Below are 16,259 nucleotides of genomic sequence, written 5' to 3'. Positions count from 1 at the left end.
AGAGAATAAGTAAGTATCTTTCTAAGCCCAATTATCCTTCCAGAAATTCTTGGATTTAAAAAGCATCATGTAACTCAACTTGCCTAACATAGGATTCTATTAATACCACATCTCCAAGGCATGCAAGGGAGCGTTCTGTGTACCTGAATACATTTTCTGAATCCTCCCAAGAGTCCAAGCATATCATGAACACACACTACTACAGAGATAAAGCCCTAAGAGGCACTGATTTTGGAAATGGCTGTTGAGGTTAGTAAATACTGATTCTGGTGTGATTTCAGAGGAAGAACCTATTCAGAAGGTAGAAGAGGCATCAAGTTTAGCTAATAGAAATAAAGGAATTAAGTTAGTAAAATCAGAAACAATGGTACACAAGTAAAAACTTAGCAAGGAGAATGAACAGAAGCACCAGACTGAGAGCAGCCGGCGCATGGGACTCTCTTACCAGGTGAACATAAAGGTCTTCCCTTACAGCTATGCTAAGCATCCTGTGCCCCCAGCATCTTCAGCAAAAGGCCCCCATTTTAGGGTAATGGAGTCATGATGGCAAATACCGAAATCATACAAAGCAATCAATTTCTAGAGGCAGAACTATGACCAGGGGAATTGTATTGGAAAATCAAACAAGACTGAGAATCCTATAAAATCATTAAGCTCTAAAATAACATGCCTAAAGCCATCTTTGATCCAATGTACAATGAGAAATCCTAGAAACATGCACATGAATTATTTTCTCCATTTAAAACCTATTCTCAAACTCCTGACCTCAAGTGATCCGCCCACCTGGGCCTCCCAAAGTGCTGGGATTACAGAAGTAAGCCACCAAGAGACCAGCCTAGCCAACATGGTGAAACCCCATCTCTACCAAAAATATAAAAAATTAGCTGGGTGTGGTGGCGCATGCCTGTAGTCCCAGCTACTCAGGAGGCTGAGGCAGGAGAATTGTTTGAATCCATGAGATGGAAGTTGCGGTGAGCCCAGATCACAACTCTGCACTCCAGCCTGGGCGACAGAGTGAGACTGTCTCAAAAAATAAAAATAATAATAACAAAACAAAAACAAAATACCTATTCTTAAGTCCTGTGGTTAAGAAATGCTTTTTCAGTGACTGATTGAAATCTACAACCTTTAGTTTCTAATATGTATGTGTGTGCATTTGCAATGTTTGTTTGTACAATGCATTTTCCTAACAATCTACAGTCAAATTTCTGATGTACACAGCCAGTGTTCTCAACTGTATGATGACTAGACTTAGCAGCAACTATTCTAAAAGCAAACAAATCAGTTTAAAGCAAATGTATGTCAAATATTTACTACATGAGAGAGATTCCTGGAGCTGATGGGGGTTCCTGGGTGGCTGGAGCCATCCAGGTTTAAAGCACCATGAACTTGAACCATGAACTTGAACATGAACTTGAACTATGAACTTGAACCCCAAAATGCCAGGCACTCACTGCTCTAAGACTCTTTTCTAAGACTCTAGGACTCTTAGTCTACTCTAAGACTCTTTTCTGACTAATGAACAATGGTATGTTTTAAGCCTATCCGTGTTGGGCCTACAGACTCATTCTGCCTTATCCTGCTGGCTAGGGGACTTATTTATTTTATTTATTTATTTATTTCAGAGTTTTGCTCTTGTTGCCTAGGCTGGAGTGCAATGGCGCAGTCTCAGCTCACTGCAACCTCTGCCTCCCTGGTTCTAGCGATTCTCCTGCCTCAGCCTCCCTAGAAGCTGGGATTACAGGCACCTGCCACCACGCCTGGTTAATTTTTTGTATTTTTAGTAGAGATGGGGTTTTACCATGTTGGCCAGGCTGGTCTCGAACTCCTGACCTCTAGCTAGGTTTTAATTACTAACTGGCCTAATTACCATGAGCCTCTCCCACATTTCTAGCACTTAAAAGCTCCAGATTTTTCCCTTAGAAAACTACTCAGAAGAAAAGTTTAGCTAATTAGTTTTCCCTTGCTTGTGAAGTAACAAATATAGTCTTTATATTTTTTGTAGTTCTGGTGGTCTTTGTTCTATTCTCTGCCAATGCTAGGACCTGGGGGTGGAGCAGGGGTAAGGGAGAAGCACCCCCGACAGCTGGCAGTACCCGGCTGCCACCGGCGAGGCTGTGGTGTCCCCTGGTGAACACAAACAAGTTCACAGGGTTAATATCAGATGAGGACTCACCATGACTGCGCTGCAACAGGGTGAAAGCCAATCAGCAGCCATGCCTGAACAGAGGTCTTCTTTTTTAAAAGGGCTCTGTATGACCACAAAAATGAACAAATGTCCCTCTCCCCTATGACAGACTCCCACTTCTTCTTCTATGACAACTTTAGCTTCCATCTGTTCATCCTGTCTGCTAGAAAAAATTAAGATGCCCAGTGCTAGAATTGCACCTACTTTCTGACAGCACCCAATCTTTGAACAGAATGCTCAATTTTTAACCCATTCTAAGTCACCTAACTCATGTTAAAATCCTATAACAATCCCTCCTAACACCTTTTTACTGTCTTGTGGTTTCCCATGGTGGACAGGCTTCCTCATATAAGAAGTTACTAAAATGAATCCTGTTAAGTTTAGGTGTTCCTGGAGCTCTTTGGCTGATGGGCATTGGCAGTTTTTTAAGTGAATTTTCTCATTCAATCTTACAAAAACATGAATGCGTTTTATATTACTGGTATTATATTCTATACAATATTATAGTAATTATCATAAGAAATAGTCTATTAATTACTTTATAGGATACATAGATTTAGGGTGGTTCAGATCTTTGTCCAAAGTCACATGCCAGTAAGGGGCAAAGCGTGGGTTTTAACCCAGGTAATCCAACAAAGATAATGTTGAGCCAATAGTGATTAAACACCACTCTTGATTGGGTCTTAGGAGAAAATATGCCAATAGAAACATATTCCAACTCTGCTATACCAGCTGTCTGTGTTATGATGGAGGGGAACTGGATGGAGATGGGGAGGACTTAGCACTAGAAGAGATCAGACCTCTGGTCACTGATGGGTAGAGTGAACACATGACCTATCCAAACCAGAACACCTTTGAGAGTGAAGGAGGGTAATTATAATTATTACACAACAGGTATAATCTGGGACTGTCCCAAGCAAAGCAGGTGGCATAGGGGCCTTACAGATGGGGTCGCTGCAGTTGGTGCTAGAGCCCTCAGTTAGGATGGTGATCTGAGTGCCAGCTCCACTGTTCCAACACGCCATGGTCAGGAAAGATGGGGACCTAAGCAGGGTACAGCAGGAACTATTTACATCCATCTGCTGTAGGACTCAGCCCTCCTGAGCGAGGGGAAGCCCAGACCTGCTGTCTGCCTAGCCTGCCAGGGTCCAGGGATGGGAGCAATGTGAGGGTGGGGGTAGGGAAAAAGTTAAGTGCTATTTCTTTTTGGTTTATACTATCCATGTATTATATAGGCTTTTTCATTTTTAAAAATAAACTTTATTGTGCATATTTAAGGTTTGCAACATGATGTTATAGGATTTATATATATAGTAAAATGGTTACTATAGTGAAACAAATTAACATATCCATCATCTCACACAGTTACTCATTCCCTCCCACTACCCATCCACATCCCAATGGCAAGAGCAGCTGTAAGCTACTCATTTAGCAAAAATCCTGAATACAATACACTATTAATAACTATAATCCCCATGTTGTACATTTGATCTTTAGACTTATTCAACGTAGACATTTGCTACTTTGAATCCTTTGCCTTATGTCTCCCCGTTTCCTCTCCCCTACCCCAACCCTGGTACCACTATTTTGTTTTCTATTTGACCTTGAAGTGCCTCAATAAAGAGAGCTTACTTTGGTCAAAATATAGAGGTGACTTACAGGAACAACAGAAGAATTGACAAAGAAACCATTTGGCAACAACTTTTAAGAGTAATTCCATGCTTAGCTTTAAAAAATCTTAAATTTCTGAGAAACCAAAAGCAAAACAAATAACGAAATGAGTTTCTGCAATGTTTCCAGCCAAGTGAGAGACCTCATTCTTGCCTACAACTAGACTATTTCTCCCAACTCATTACTGCATTTAAAATTCAACAAGTGAGTTTTCTGCATTATCAGATGTCCTAGTTACAAATGAATGATAGTTTAATGTCTTTCCTAATTCAAAGGGCACTTCAGAATTGTAATGTGTTGTAGAATTTTACAATTCATGACATATGTAGCTGGTGGAGACTTTTCATCCCATGTTGAAAGTCTGGTGTTTTATGATTTGGCTTTACTACAGGTGCATAGGTTGTCTTGTTGACTGCACGGAAAGATGGAGCAGCAGGCATCACCTAAGTGAACTCAGATATTGATTAAGCTGATATGCAAAAAAAAAAAGTAAAAGAGTAACATGCTCTTTTTAAAGACAGTTGTGTGAGCTCATAGGCTCTGGAATGTTAGAAGAAATAGAGATAGATTACACAGTCCAACGTTGTCATTTGGTAGAGGAAGAAAGGGCAGCATGGTTTGATAAGAAGAGTCACGTACTGGGACACAGCTGAGATCTGGGTGCGATCGGACTGGCTCTCATACCAACCAGCACTCAGCCCAAGATTCTTCCCACTCAGCTTCATGCTCCATGAAGCAATTGTTCTCTGTAAGGTATCATCTTCCCATTGTCACATCGGAAAGTTATATACTCTAGTAATGGTATTTGGTTATTTGAATTGCGCCAAATTTCAGAATATATTCCTCAGTAAATACTAGTGTTTAGGGTGCGGGGGGAACTATTGTCCCTATAATCTTACAATCCATGATTTGAAGTGATGCTGTAGACAAAGGTTATTTCAGAAGTAGACCACTGGTAAAGAAAAGCGGCAGTGGTTAGGGCACTTACTTTATGGCGGCTTGCAGCTTCTCACACAGGACGGTGAGTACAGAGACAACATCATCACAGAGGGACTCTACTGTTGACCCTTCAAAACAGAGGAGGTTACAGGCATGAGACATCGACAGAAGGCATGACGAGCTCCCTGAACCATCCTTCCCATCCTCCACTTTAGATGGTTTTTGAGACTGAAAAGATGATTTTCAGATGTGGAGAAGCCCTTATGCCACCAAAGTAATGATCACAGAAACGATAAGAATTAAGTGTGATTATTCGTTTGTTTGTTTGTTTTTTGGAGACAGAGCCTCACTCTGTCACCCAGGCTGGAGTGCAGTGGCGCAATCTTGGCTCACTGCAACCTCCGACTCCCAAGTTCAAGTGATTCTCCTGCCTCAGCCTCCTAAGTAGCTGGGATTACAGGCACCTGCCACCATGCCCAGCTAATTTTTTGTATTTTTAGTCGAGACGGGTTTCACTATGTTGGCCAGGCTAGTCTTGAACTCCTGACCTCAGGTGATCCACCCACCTGAGCCTCCCAAAGTGTTGGGATTACAGACATGAACTACCGCGCCTGGCTTATAATTATTCTTTCTACGGCAAAACACTCAAAAGATAGTCCAGAAAGAAAATAGATTGTTTCTTATTAATAAAATTCACTCACACTTAACAAAAGGAAATTTAGTAATTTCAAAAACATCTTGATGGACAAGAATTTTCTTAATATTTAGGCCAGTGGTCTATGTGTGTATTCCTTATTCTGACCCTTGAATTTCTGGGTCTTCAGAGCTGTTTAGAATGGTATCACAGAGAGATAAAATAAGGCAGCATGGGAAAAGATGGGCTTTGGAACTAAGACATCAGAGAAAAATGGGGTGAAATAATTTAGCCAAATCTTTACCTACTTTATTTGTTGAGTATCTGCAGGGCACATGGTCTTTGTTGATACTGAAGCAACAGTCAATGTCAGAAAAATAAAATTTCCCTCTAAATGTGTTCTAGTTTCCAGAAACTAGAACCAAAACTCCCACAGAAGCATAGTGGGAAAAAGGCTGAAATTTGGAATCTGTTCAACTACATGTCGAAAACTGCTGATTGTGTGAGCTTGGGCAAACTTCAGTTTTTCTTCTGGCAAAAATGGGATAAATAATACCAATTTCACAGAATTGTCAGGCTACATGAAACAGTAAGTGGAAGCATTTGTTTTCTAAAATAAAAACCTGTAAACATCTTTACAAATGTGGCTCTAAGTATCTGATGAATGTATAAATGAATGATGACGGTACGTCAAGGAAGATGGAGAGAAAATGGCAAATGTGTAAGAGAGAAAGTAAAGTTGGAGGAAGGCAGGGAAATAGAAATAAATGGCTGGTCCTCAGAATTAAGATCTTAAGTGCAGCAATAAAAAAAAGAAATAAGCTACAATGATAAAACATAGTTTAATAAAACCCACACAAGTAGTCCTTAAGCTCAATTTTAGACAAATGTCAAATGAGTCCCTCAGTCAACTTTTTACTACTATATTTTTTAGAGATGTATCCTTGACCAAGAAGTCGCAGACCCCCTTTTTAGTTTATAAAATCATCCTACATTAAAGTAAAGCCTTTATGAGAATACCATAGCCAAAAAGAGGAAAGAAGACGGAATGTCTTAGCGCACGTCACTGAGAGCATCCAGCTGAAAAGGGCACCTTCCAGTCCGCGGCCCAAGAATGTGGCATCATGGGACTGAAACAATACTCTAGTAAAACAACTCTAGTGATGCTTTAGAATGTGACTTAAGGCGTGTCTCTTTCTCATTTCTTTCGAGTACTCTTCCTCTCCTAATTGTGGCTGTTAAGCTGTTTCTCTCCTTTTCATTCTCTCCTTTTTTTTTCCTCCTCCTCACCCCCATCTCCTTCTCACTATTATTAACTGGCACATATAATAGAAAAGCAGATTTTTGCAGTATTTAAAAAATTACTGAATAAAGTCTAAATTTCAATTTTTTAATCAGATATTTTTGCATACTTTCAGAAAACAATATTATCAAATCTGTTTTTAAAAATTAAATTCCTGGTTAATTATATATGTGGACTTCTATATTTTTTTCTTTTCCTGTGGGTCAGAATGAAAGTTCCTTGATTTCAGCAGATCTTTAAATTGGGCTGTCTGCAAGAGGCCCTGTGAGATGACTCATCATTCATGTCAAAAAATTGGTATTTGACAAACGCAATTCTGGTGCAATAACACTGTATGCCAATCAGGTTTCTACAATCTTCTATCCAGTTATTCTCATTTTAGCAATTAAACCTGACTTCACGGAGAATGAAGTAACTAACAAAGCCCGCCTCCAAATGAGAGGTATGTGAAGTGTTAATTTCCCTCAGGTAGTTGGATCAGGAACAGGTGTGGTTGGCATAAGTGAATGTAGGAACAGAAAGAAGACAGCAGCTGATTAAATAATGCCACCTAAGGCAAAGCCAAGCACAACCTCCAAGAGAATGGTAAAACAACCCGAGAGCTCCTAGACATCTTTGTACCCCTCACTCCAAGCACACAGTAGGCATTCTCACACCTGCTTTACAAACTGAACTAGTACAAATCAAATGCAATACCTTGATTCCCGAATTCCTGTGGGACATCTGGGTTTTCAATTATCTAGTAAGGGAGATACACACAATTAGGAGATTCAGGCAAGAAAAATCTTGACTCTCTGACAATGGGAAAATTCTAGGAAACAAAATGGCTTCCGGGGTGCCCTGGGCTCAGCTACCTTGCCTGAGCCCACCCCCTACCCAGCAGCTCTTGAAAGCGTTTCATTATTCACGGTGTTTATGAGAAAGATTATGATCTGGAATTGAGCTTATCAGTTCCCAAAATAATTCATTCACGTTTGTGTGGACACTCTTGCGTGGACACTTCCTGGAAGTTTAAACCCTGTGGTGTACTTAAACTCCCAGGATTCCAAGATGCTGGGCTGTGACCTGGGGCAATGCCCGCCTGAAGAGGTGAGTTAATTTCGCACAGAGAACAACCTATTCCAAGGCTACAGCTGACACTGTGCGTGGCCCCTAATAAATACAGACTCTTGGCCACAAGAAGGATTAGGTTTCTGGACTTCAATATACAGGTCCAAAGATAACCACTGGTCAGAATCTCCATCTTTGTATTTGATGGGGAGCATTTTAACTGTACCTAGCCAGCTGCTCTTGGCTAGGTACCATCCAGAACTATGAGGGAAGGGAAAATAGGAAGGAAAAGACATTTACAAATAATCAGACTTACTTCCCATTGCAGGGATAATTCAGTGACTACTGAGCAGAGACTAGGAAGGTGGCACTTTATTCTCCTTACCTCTTTGCACCAAGAGATAATCAGGAAGTATTTTCATGCCAACTAACTACCGGGCATGTAACTCATCCCATGGTGCTGATTTAATTTTAAACTTGTTACAGGCACATATTTCTACCATTCTCTGCTTATTAATTTGCAAGCTCAGCTGCTTCCAAAACAACTTTTGTGAAATGTTATGTCAGTATCTACAGCTCAGAATGGCTAAAGTCAAGTTGAGAACAACACTTTCTGGAGGAAACACATTTAAATCATATTTAAGGGTAGGAGAATCCTTCCACCTTTCAGCCCCAAATATTTAAATGTAGCAACTTTACTTTTTGAAATTAGTAACTTACAACTTAACAATAGCTTAGCTTACCTAAAATAATTCAGTAATAAAGCTGGATAATATGTAGGATTTGTGACGATACAAAATCAAAATTATCATCTGTCCTGGGGTGCAGCTGGGGATAAACATTAGATTGAAGATACACATCCTGCTAGTGACTTTGGCATTCTACATTATTTATTTTCTTTCCACTGCATTTAACCTTCCTAATTTTGAGGTGGCCCATGATGTCTTTCCAGTTGATAACTGAAATGAGTGACTGAGGCAAGTATCTCAATCAATTGAGGTTTATTAAGCCAGCTTTAGGGCACGCCCGGGAAAAGTGTGAGCTGCCGACACACCTGTGGCTGTCTGCACCTGTGGCTGTTTTTCTGAAGAGGCTTTTAGGAGGAGGTTTTACATTTCAGGAGGTTTCTACATTTCCTTAAAGGAAGGGGGAAGGCATGCAGGAAGAAGGGCAGGTAGGCAGTAACGCGAATGGTTACATGCTTGTGAGATTTTACTTAGTGCCCAGTAAATCTAAATTTTACATAAGGTGAATGTTTGAAGAAAACGATGGGAGTAACGGAAGAATCAATTATGCAGATATCTCTGGGTATATAGAGGAGTGATGGATCTTGTCTTTCTTCTGCACCTGGGAAGATGGGCTTGTAATCAACTTTATCAGTGTGGAATCGAACAGATTTTAGTTTTAGGCGCTAGACTTAGATTGCGGATCTAAAGTTACAATAAGCATGTCCTTGTTTATGGGAGGCCAGCAAAGATTTGACTTAAGAGTGATCTGTGGGGGCAGTTATTTGGATATGCTTGAGGCCTTTTACCCTTCTGAAGTGGTCTGGCTAATGCATAACGCTAGTAGCAGCATCTCATTTGGAAGAGGGTGTTACATGACTCAGCCTCCAGGCTTAACCTTCCCTTTGGCACAAAAAATTTGGGGGTCCTGAGATTTTAAAAATTTTCTTTTGCACAGTGATAGGCTGTGCTAGAAAATACACACATCTTCCCCAGGTAATGCTCAGTGTTTCCCAGGGGAATACGTGGCCTCTTTAGAACAAACCCCTCTATTCCTATAGATGATTCCACTTTAAGAGCTTTAAAAAAATACCTAAATTCTTATGTGGCAAAACTTATGTCTCCCTCCATTGGACATAACAAATGCTTCAAATACCAGCATCCTGAGAACTATGTTTTCTGGGACATGGAATCACATCTCCAGGGACCGCATGAGTAATAGAAAGGAAACAACAGGAAACACCAATTTTCCACCTAATTTGAGATCTTGCCTCCGGTTGGGGTGAGTCCAGATGGTCCGTGATGAGCAGGACCAGAAGGCTATTTAGCCACATAATACCCAGGATGGAGACAGCCAGCCTCCACCGTATCACCTGCACCTCCACAGCCATACCTTTGCCATTCTTATGGAAGAGCAGTATGAGCTAAAAGGCTGGGATATTTGACTGGAAACCTAATACTCTCCTACTTAAAAATTTTAAAATAAGATTAAATGAACTCATATAATTGAAAGCACTTTGAAATTACAAAGTTTGATTTAAATGTTTTATTTAAAATATTAGGATATTATTAATATAGTGTTTGATCATATTTCCATTTAGCATGGATGAAATATGAGTGCATATTATAAGATTTCTCAACATCTTAGATTTATCTCAATTAAAAATTTTTTCTTATTTTCTATGTATGTATTTTAATTTCTTTTAAACTAAATGTTCCCATACTAGCTATATCCAAAATCCTACTATAAATAAAATTGTTTTTAGCAAGTGGTAGGCTAAAGTAATAAAAATATCTCAAGTTAAAACAATTTTTAATAGAAACGGGCTTTGGATACAGCAAACAGAAAAGAAAAAAAATCAATATTTGTTTTTTCAGATTAGTGTTGTTTTCAACACTGGCTGCCAGAGCACATATTAACTGAGAACTTGAACTGGCAGTCAGCTAGGAGACCAGGGGTTTACTTCTGGCTCCTTCATTGATAAGCTCATTCATTTTAGACTTCAATTTCATCTTTCTGAGTTTCACCTTTTCATCTATAAATGAGGAAGAAAGAATTTGACTAGATCATCTCTAAGGTTCCCCTCAATTCCATGATTTTCTAAAAATTAGAAAATAATTGAAATTAAAAATAATTACAAATAGTAATTTTTATAAAATTAATTTCAGACATATCTGGGACTGTAACTGAGATTTTCTTTTTTTTTTTTTTTCCTGAGAGTCTCACTCAGTCACCCAGGCTAGAGTGCAGTGGGCATGATCTCAGCTTACTGCAACCTCCACCTCTTGAGTTCAAGCGATTCTCCTGCCTCAGCCTCCCAAGTAGCTGGGATTACAGGTGTGCACCACCACACCTGGCTAATTTTTTGGATTTTTAATAGAGACGGGGTTTTGCTATGTTGGCCAGGCTGGTCTCAAACTCCTGACCTCGGATGATCCGCCCGCCTCGGCCTTCCAAAGTGCTGAGATTACAGGCGTGAGCCACCACGCCCAGCTGTAACTGAGATTTTCTATTTGAACAAATAACTAATGTCATTTCAGAACACTCCTTGCAGATTTCAAAAGGATTTTAATCTAAATTATGACAGAGGCAGATTTTAAAACAACACAAAACACCAATTTTGAAGAGGAATCACTCTCTCATTAACATTCCCAGAAGATAATATATACAAGGAGCCAATTACATTTACATTTTCCCCTGGAATGCTCATTTTAGACAATCTGTTCGAGTTTAGAGCAAAAAGCTCTAGTGGGCTTTGATGATAAAGAGAAGACAAGTTCAGTTTCACCCTGAAGGCCCCAGCAGGTGAGGGAGGCCTCCTGCCACCATCTTTTAGTTAACAAAGGGAAACATACCCAACCTCAAAGCATGTAATAAATTCTATTCATTTTTCTTAATTTCAAATTTACTTCCAATATTTGTTAATGTATTGTAATGTTTCTAATAAAAATTTTCAGTATGAGAAGTTTTAAAACAATGATTAAAAAATAAGCTTTAAAATAACTCAAAAAGTTACGGAAACTGTAAGGAAAAGCAATTCTCAAAGCTTTAGGGTGAAACAGGCAAACATCTAAAGGGCTTAATGTACACAAATAAATGTTCTTTTAAAACAAGGAAGCCCTTCCTACTGTTTTCAGGAGGCAGGCAGCCCCAGCAGTGGGGGCCCCGGGGTGTGGGATACACAGACACCACCAGGAAGGTGATGAACGTGGGGGTGTCACAGACTCACCGTATTCTCCTGCCTCTGTCGTAACTGTAAAGTCAAGTCACTCAGCATTTGACTGAGAGTTGCCCGCACAGCAGTGTTTATGCTACGCTGGTGACAGCTGCTTATGTATGTCTCAATGCACACCTGTTAAAGAAATAAGACAGCAACACACATGTCTGCAGGTATCAGCTTATTACCAACATTCTTTGGGATTGACCAGAGAGGATATCAAATCCCTCTTAAACAGAAAGTCAGCCTGATTTAGGACTGGTTATTACTAAATATAACTAAATATATTTTAAATCCCTGGAAATTTGTTTTTAAGCATATAGGAAAAGTAATATTTCCCTAAGGAACCACTCTTACAACCTGTTCCTCTGAGCATCATAGGGGAATGCAAATTAGTGATTTTTAGATGTGCCAAATAATTCTATCTAGTATCAACTCAGGTGGCTGGAAATTAATCAGAAAATGCTCCCTTCGTAGTGAAATAGAACAGAATTTATTAACTCCCAGGTTGTGCAGTGTGGGAAAAGGGTTAGCAAAACCCTTTCTCCTGCTCTATGAATGAGTTTGACCTTGGGTCAACCCTCTAGCTGTGTTCTTCTGGAAATTTCCTAAAGGCAGGACATCAGCTGTGTTACTAGGTAGCATGGCTTATGGCAAAAATGTTTGCAAATTCCTACACTATATCTGAATTGGGAGAACTGTGAATCAACTGTAAATACCTGGTGGGTAGCCACAGGTTTGGGCTTCCCTAGGTTTACTGACTCTTCGAATTGACACGTCCTCTTGCAGGAACTCTGCAAACTCTGCTAATAGAGTTGTTTCAGAAATATTGGTCCTATTTGGGACATGCGGCTTCTAGACCAAGGTGACTGCACTCACCGAGATGGCTCTCATCTCCTTGCACCTACGCTGTCATTTGAGAGCCAGAGGTTCTTCTCTAGGCTGCTGTGAGGACCCCTGGGAATAACAATGCCTAACACTGTCCTGCTTCTGTTTCCTGTCCTGTGTCCTGCAAAGTGAATATAACACCAAGGGTGGCCTATTTGGATCTTGCAAGTCTCCATGTCTAGTTGAGCCTAAAAAGACCCAGTAGTGGCTACTACATCGAGAAATCCCAATTAGAAAAAAAAAAAAATCCCTCATTTGATAATATGCTGCAAAAAGTCATGACTTTTCAGATTTTACTGCCTCGAATTCTTCTGGAAGCCACAGGTTGGGCATGAAAATGAACGCTTTAATGCATGCTTTAAATTTGCCTACTTTTTTTCTCTCTGTAAGGCATTCAATTTTACAAAGCATATTTAGAGACACGAAAACAAAAAGGTGTTTAATTTCTTAAATTATTTTTCTAGGAATAGCTCTGAGATTATCTACAATGAAAATCCAGGGTTCTCACCTACATGGCAAATTTAATTTGATGATTGACAACTGAGATGGGCAAGAGACTACATTTTAATCTTTGTTGCCGCTTCTGCTTAAGCTGGGGAATTTTCTGCCAGGCCTCATGTTATCTTTTTCTTTCTGCCATGCCTCACTATGTTTACCTAGCAGAATTAACTAGGTGAACATAATTTTTTTTTACGTTTAATTTATCTCCTATTGAATGTTAATATTTCAAAGAAGCATTTGAAACCGAAAACTGCATTTGAAAAAAAAAAAAAGGCAGTCTTCTCAACCTCGACAAAACCCAACAACTCCCAAACCTACATTTGAAAGCTGACCTAGATTAATTAATTTCATAGTTAAAAAGCAAAAGCAAGTTATAAAGTATTTATTTTTCATAAAAGTATTTAGGGCATGTGACTTTTAATTCATTTTCTCAAATAATCATGGATATAGTGGATTCGAATCATGGATGTAGTGCAATAATTTATGCATGCTTAGAAAAGAAAAGGTGTTTTAGGCCAGATGCGGTGGCTCACACCTGTAATCCTAGCACTTTGGGAGGCTGAGGTGGCTGGATCGCTTGAGCCCAAGAGTTTGAGATCTGCCTGGGCGCAACGGGGCAAAACTCTGTCTCTACAAAAAACACACAAATTAGCCAGGCATGGTGGTGCACGCCTATAGTCCCAGCTCCAGGCATGGGAGGATCACCTGAGCCTGGGAAGGTAGAGGCTGCAAGGAGCTGTGATATCGTGCCACTCCAGTCTGGGTGACAGAGACCCTACCTACCCCCTGAAAGGTGTTTTAACCCTGAAATGCTTCTACTTTTGCATGTGATGAAATGGTTTTAAAACTTTGAAGATGCATCTAAATGAATGCAGTGATTCACTTTAATGAAGCCAAACTCTCTATCGTGTATCATTTGTACTTCATAATTTAACAGTTTTCTTTAAATCTTACATTTTCCCCAGAAATCTTTATAACTGTTGATCTTTAAGATCTCTAAGCTCTGCCATTTTAAATTTACGGGGGAATTTTAAGCCTTAAAAGCATTACAGAGGAAAGAGGAGCTATTTTGAGAGCTGAACTACACACTTAATATAAACTCTCTTGAATACTGAGAAACATATCACTATGCAATCTCTGTTAAAAAATTACATCATTCACTTTAGACTCATGAAAGAAAGTACATGCATGAGGAATTGGATTTTATATAACGCAGTGCTGTAAACAGACAAGAACTTTCCAAATATCTAATTTTTTTTTTTTTTTAGTTTTAATGCCAGCACTGTTTTTAGTGTTTAGTTGCTAATACTATACATATAACACTGGACATTACTTATTGCAGTAGGCATTTTATTCAGGGAAAAGGTACGCATGTTTACTCAGCTAAAAAAAAGTATTAATTTAAGAAGCCCATTTGGCTAAAGTTGGGAGTATGAAGACTGAATATGACAAAAAAGTATCCCATTGAATATAAAAATTACCATGTATTTGATGATGTGGTTATCTTTAGGTACCCAGAAAGAAATGCTTTCTCAGCTATCTTGACATCTTCTAAAGGAAAGTTTCTTATACTTCCTGTAATAATATATTGGTGAACTAGTAAGATTCATAGAACTAGAGCTTCCATTTTTATACCTGTTCATTGTATTCAAGACCAACTATTTTTAATGTTTTTCTTCCTCTACCTTAGGGCAGTACTAAATGAGCACACTGAATCAGAGCAGCTAAGAGAATACCATGTCCAAAAGCAAGCTGAATTTCTGGGACAGAGCTCATCAATTTCTTCTTTTATTCTGCCCATTATTGGTTCTACCTGCCCATGCTCTTTGCTTTCATTATGCAGAATCAACACTGGGAAAGCCTAAGTCCTGCACCTCTGCCAGAGGCTCAAAGGGCCAAGTCAAATATACCTTGTGAAAAGCCCTATAGGCACCTGATCACAGGGAACACGCAAAGATGCAGGGCAGTGAGGAGGTTATAAGGGACACTTTGTGATCATTTCACTGATTTGTAAACATCCAGCTTTATAACATGCTAAACAGAACTGAGAGCAAACACAAATGGTTAATGATACAAAAGAAACCCCAAAAGTAGAAGGAAAAAGAACAAGAAAACACAAGTCTTCAGGCCATACATAAGCAATAAAAGCTTTACATCACTGAGTAAGTAGACTGATAGATAACAATACTAGGTTAAACCCAGGGAGAAATCACTAAAGTATTTACTATGAAGCAGCACAGTGGAACATAGCTATATATATATATATATATATTTCAATATATATTGGCCAAAGGGATCACAAATATTAAAGAAGATGCCACAATAAAAATGTGCTTAGCTTTATAAAATACATATGACCTTCACTTTGTTGAACTGTGCAATTACCTTCTCTTTCCCATCTGAATGGGGTTATTGGCACTGCTTTGTTAAAATCATGCATAATACTAGTAAGTTCCATAAAGAGGAGAGCTAGTATATTTTCAACGGAAAACTTTTATAAGGATGAAAAATAATTTACGGTGATTAAAAGTAGAAAGGATCAGAGAATAAGCTATAAAAAAGCAGAAGGAATGTCTTCTATGTAGGGAAGACTATAAATGCTTCTTGAACACATTAGAACCAGAGAAAATCTTGGCTATCACTGTAAGGCTAAGTTTCACAATTAATCATGCTGACAACTCAGTTGCCAGGCTATTCCTTATTCTCTCCTTCCTAAGACAGGTCAACAGGTAGGTATGTGGCAAGAGGCTTCTCATCAAATGGGTCCTGCTGATGCAAACACACACACACACACACACACACACACGGGGTGAACTGAAGTTGTTTTATTATTTCTAGGAAACAGCTGTCTAAGTCTGATCACCACGTTAGGAAGGGAAGTTTGCTAGTTTTCCTTTTGTATGTCAACTCAAAAGTAAATTCTAAAAGTGCCAGGCATACCCGGAGAAATCTGATTGTGACTTGCCTCTTCCTCCTCCATGGTCTTCTTGGCATATTAAAATGGCTTAAGACACCTTAACCCATCGATTCGTGCACCTTCCCAGGTGCCATCTACTTGGTTTACAGAAGGCTGGCTGAGAATCAGTCCAAACTGAAGCAGAGACACTGGTCTGTGTGTCTTCTAACTCGAAACAACTTCTTC

At 39.3% G+C, this 16,259-nt stretch overlaps 1 protein-coding gene across 2 annotated transcripts in view; it reads right to left on the bottom strand.

The window, feature by feature from the left end:
* Positions 1-16,259, bottom strand: part of ARFGEF3 (ARFGEF family member 3) — a 185,614-nt gene that overhangs the window by 97,242 nt on the left and 72,113 nt on the right. For both annotated transcript variants that reach the window (XM_054491336.2, XM_054491337.2), the window contains exons 6-8: positions 11,741-11,863; positions 7,432-7,474; positions 4,848-4,926 (exon numbers count right to left, since the gene is read on the bottom strand). In XM_054491336.2, the coding sequence (XP_054347311.1) occupies positions 4,848-4,926; positions 7,432-7,474; positions 11,741-11,863 (245 nt within the window). The remainder of the gene's footprint in view (positions 1-4,847; positions 4,927-7,431; positions 7,475-11,740; positions 11,864-16,259) is intronic.

Source organism: Pongo pygmaeus, chromosome 5 (assembly GCF_028885625.2).
Source record: "Pongo pygmaeus isolate AG05252 chromosome 5, NHGRI_mPonPyg2-v2.0_pri, whole genome shotgun sequence".
Classification (NCBI taxonomy): domain Eukaryota; kingdom Metazoa; phylum Chordata; class Mammalia; order Primates; family Hominidae; genus Pongo; species Pongo pygmaeus.
This window is presented reverse-complemented; position numbering and strand designations above follow the sequence as displayed.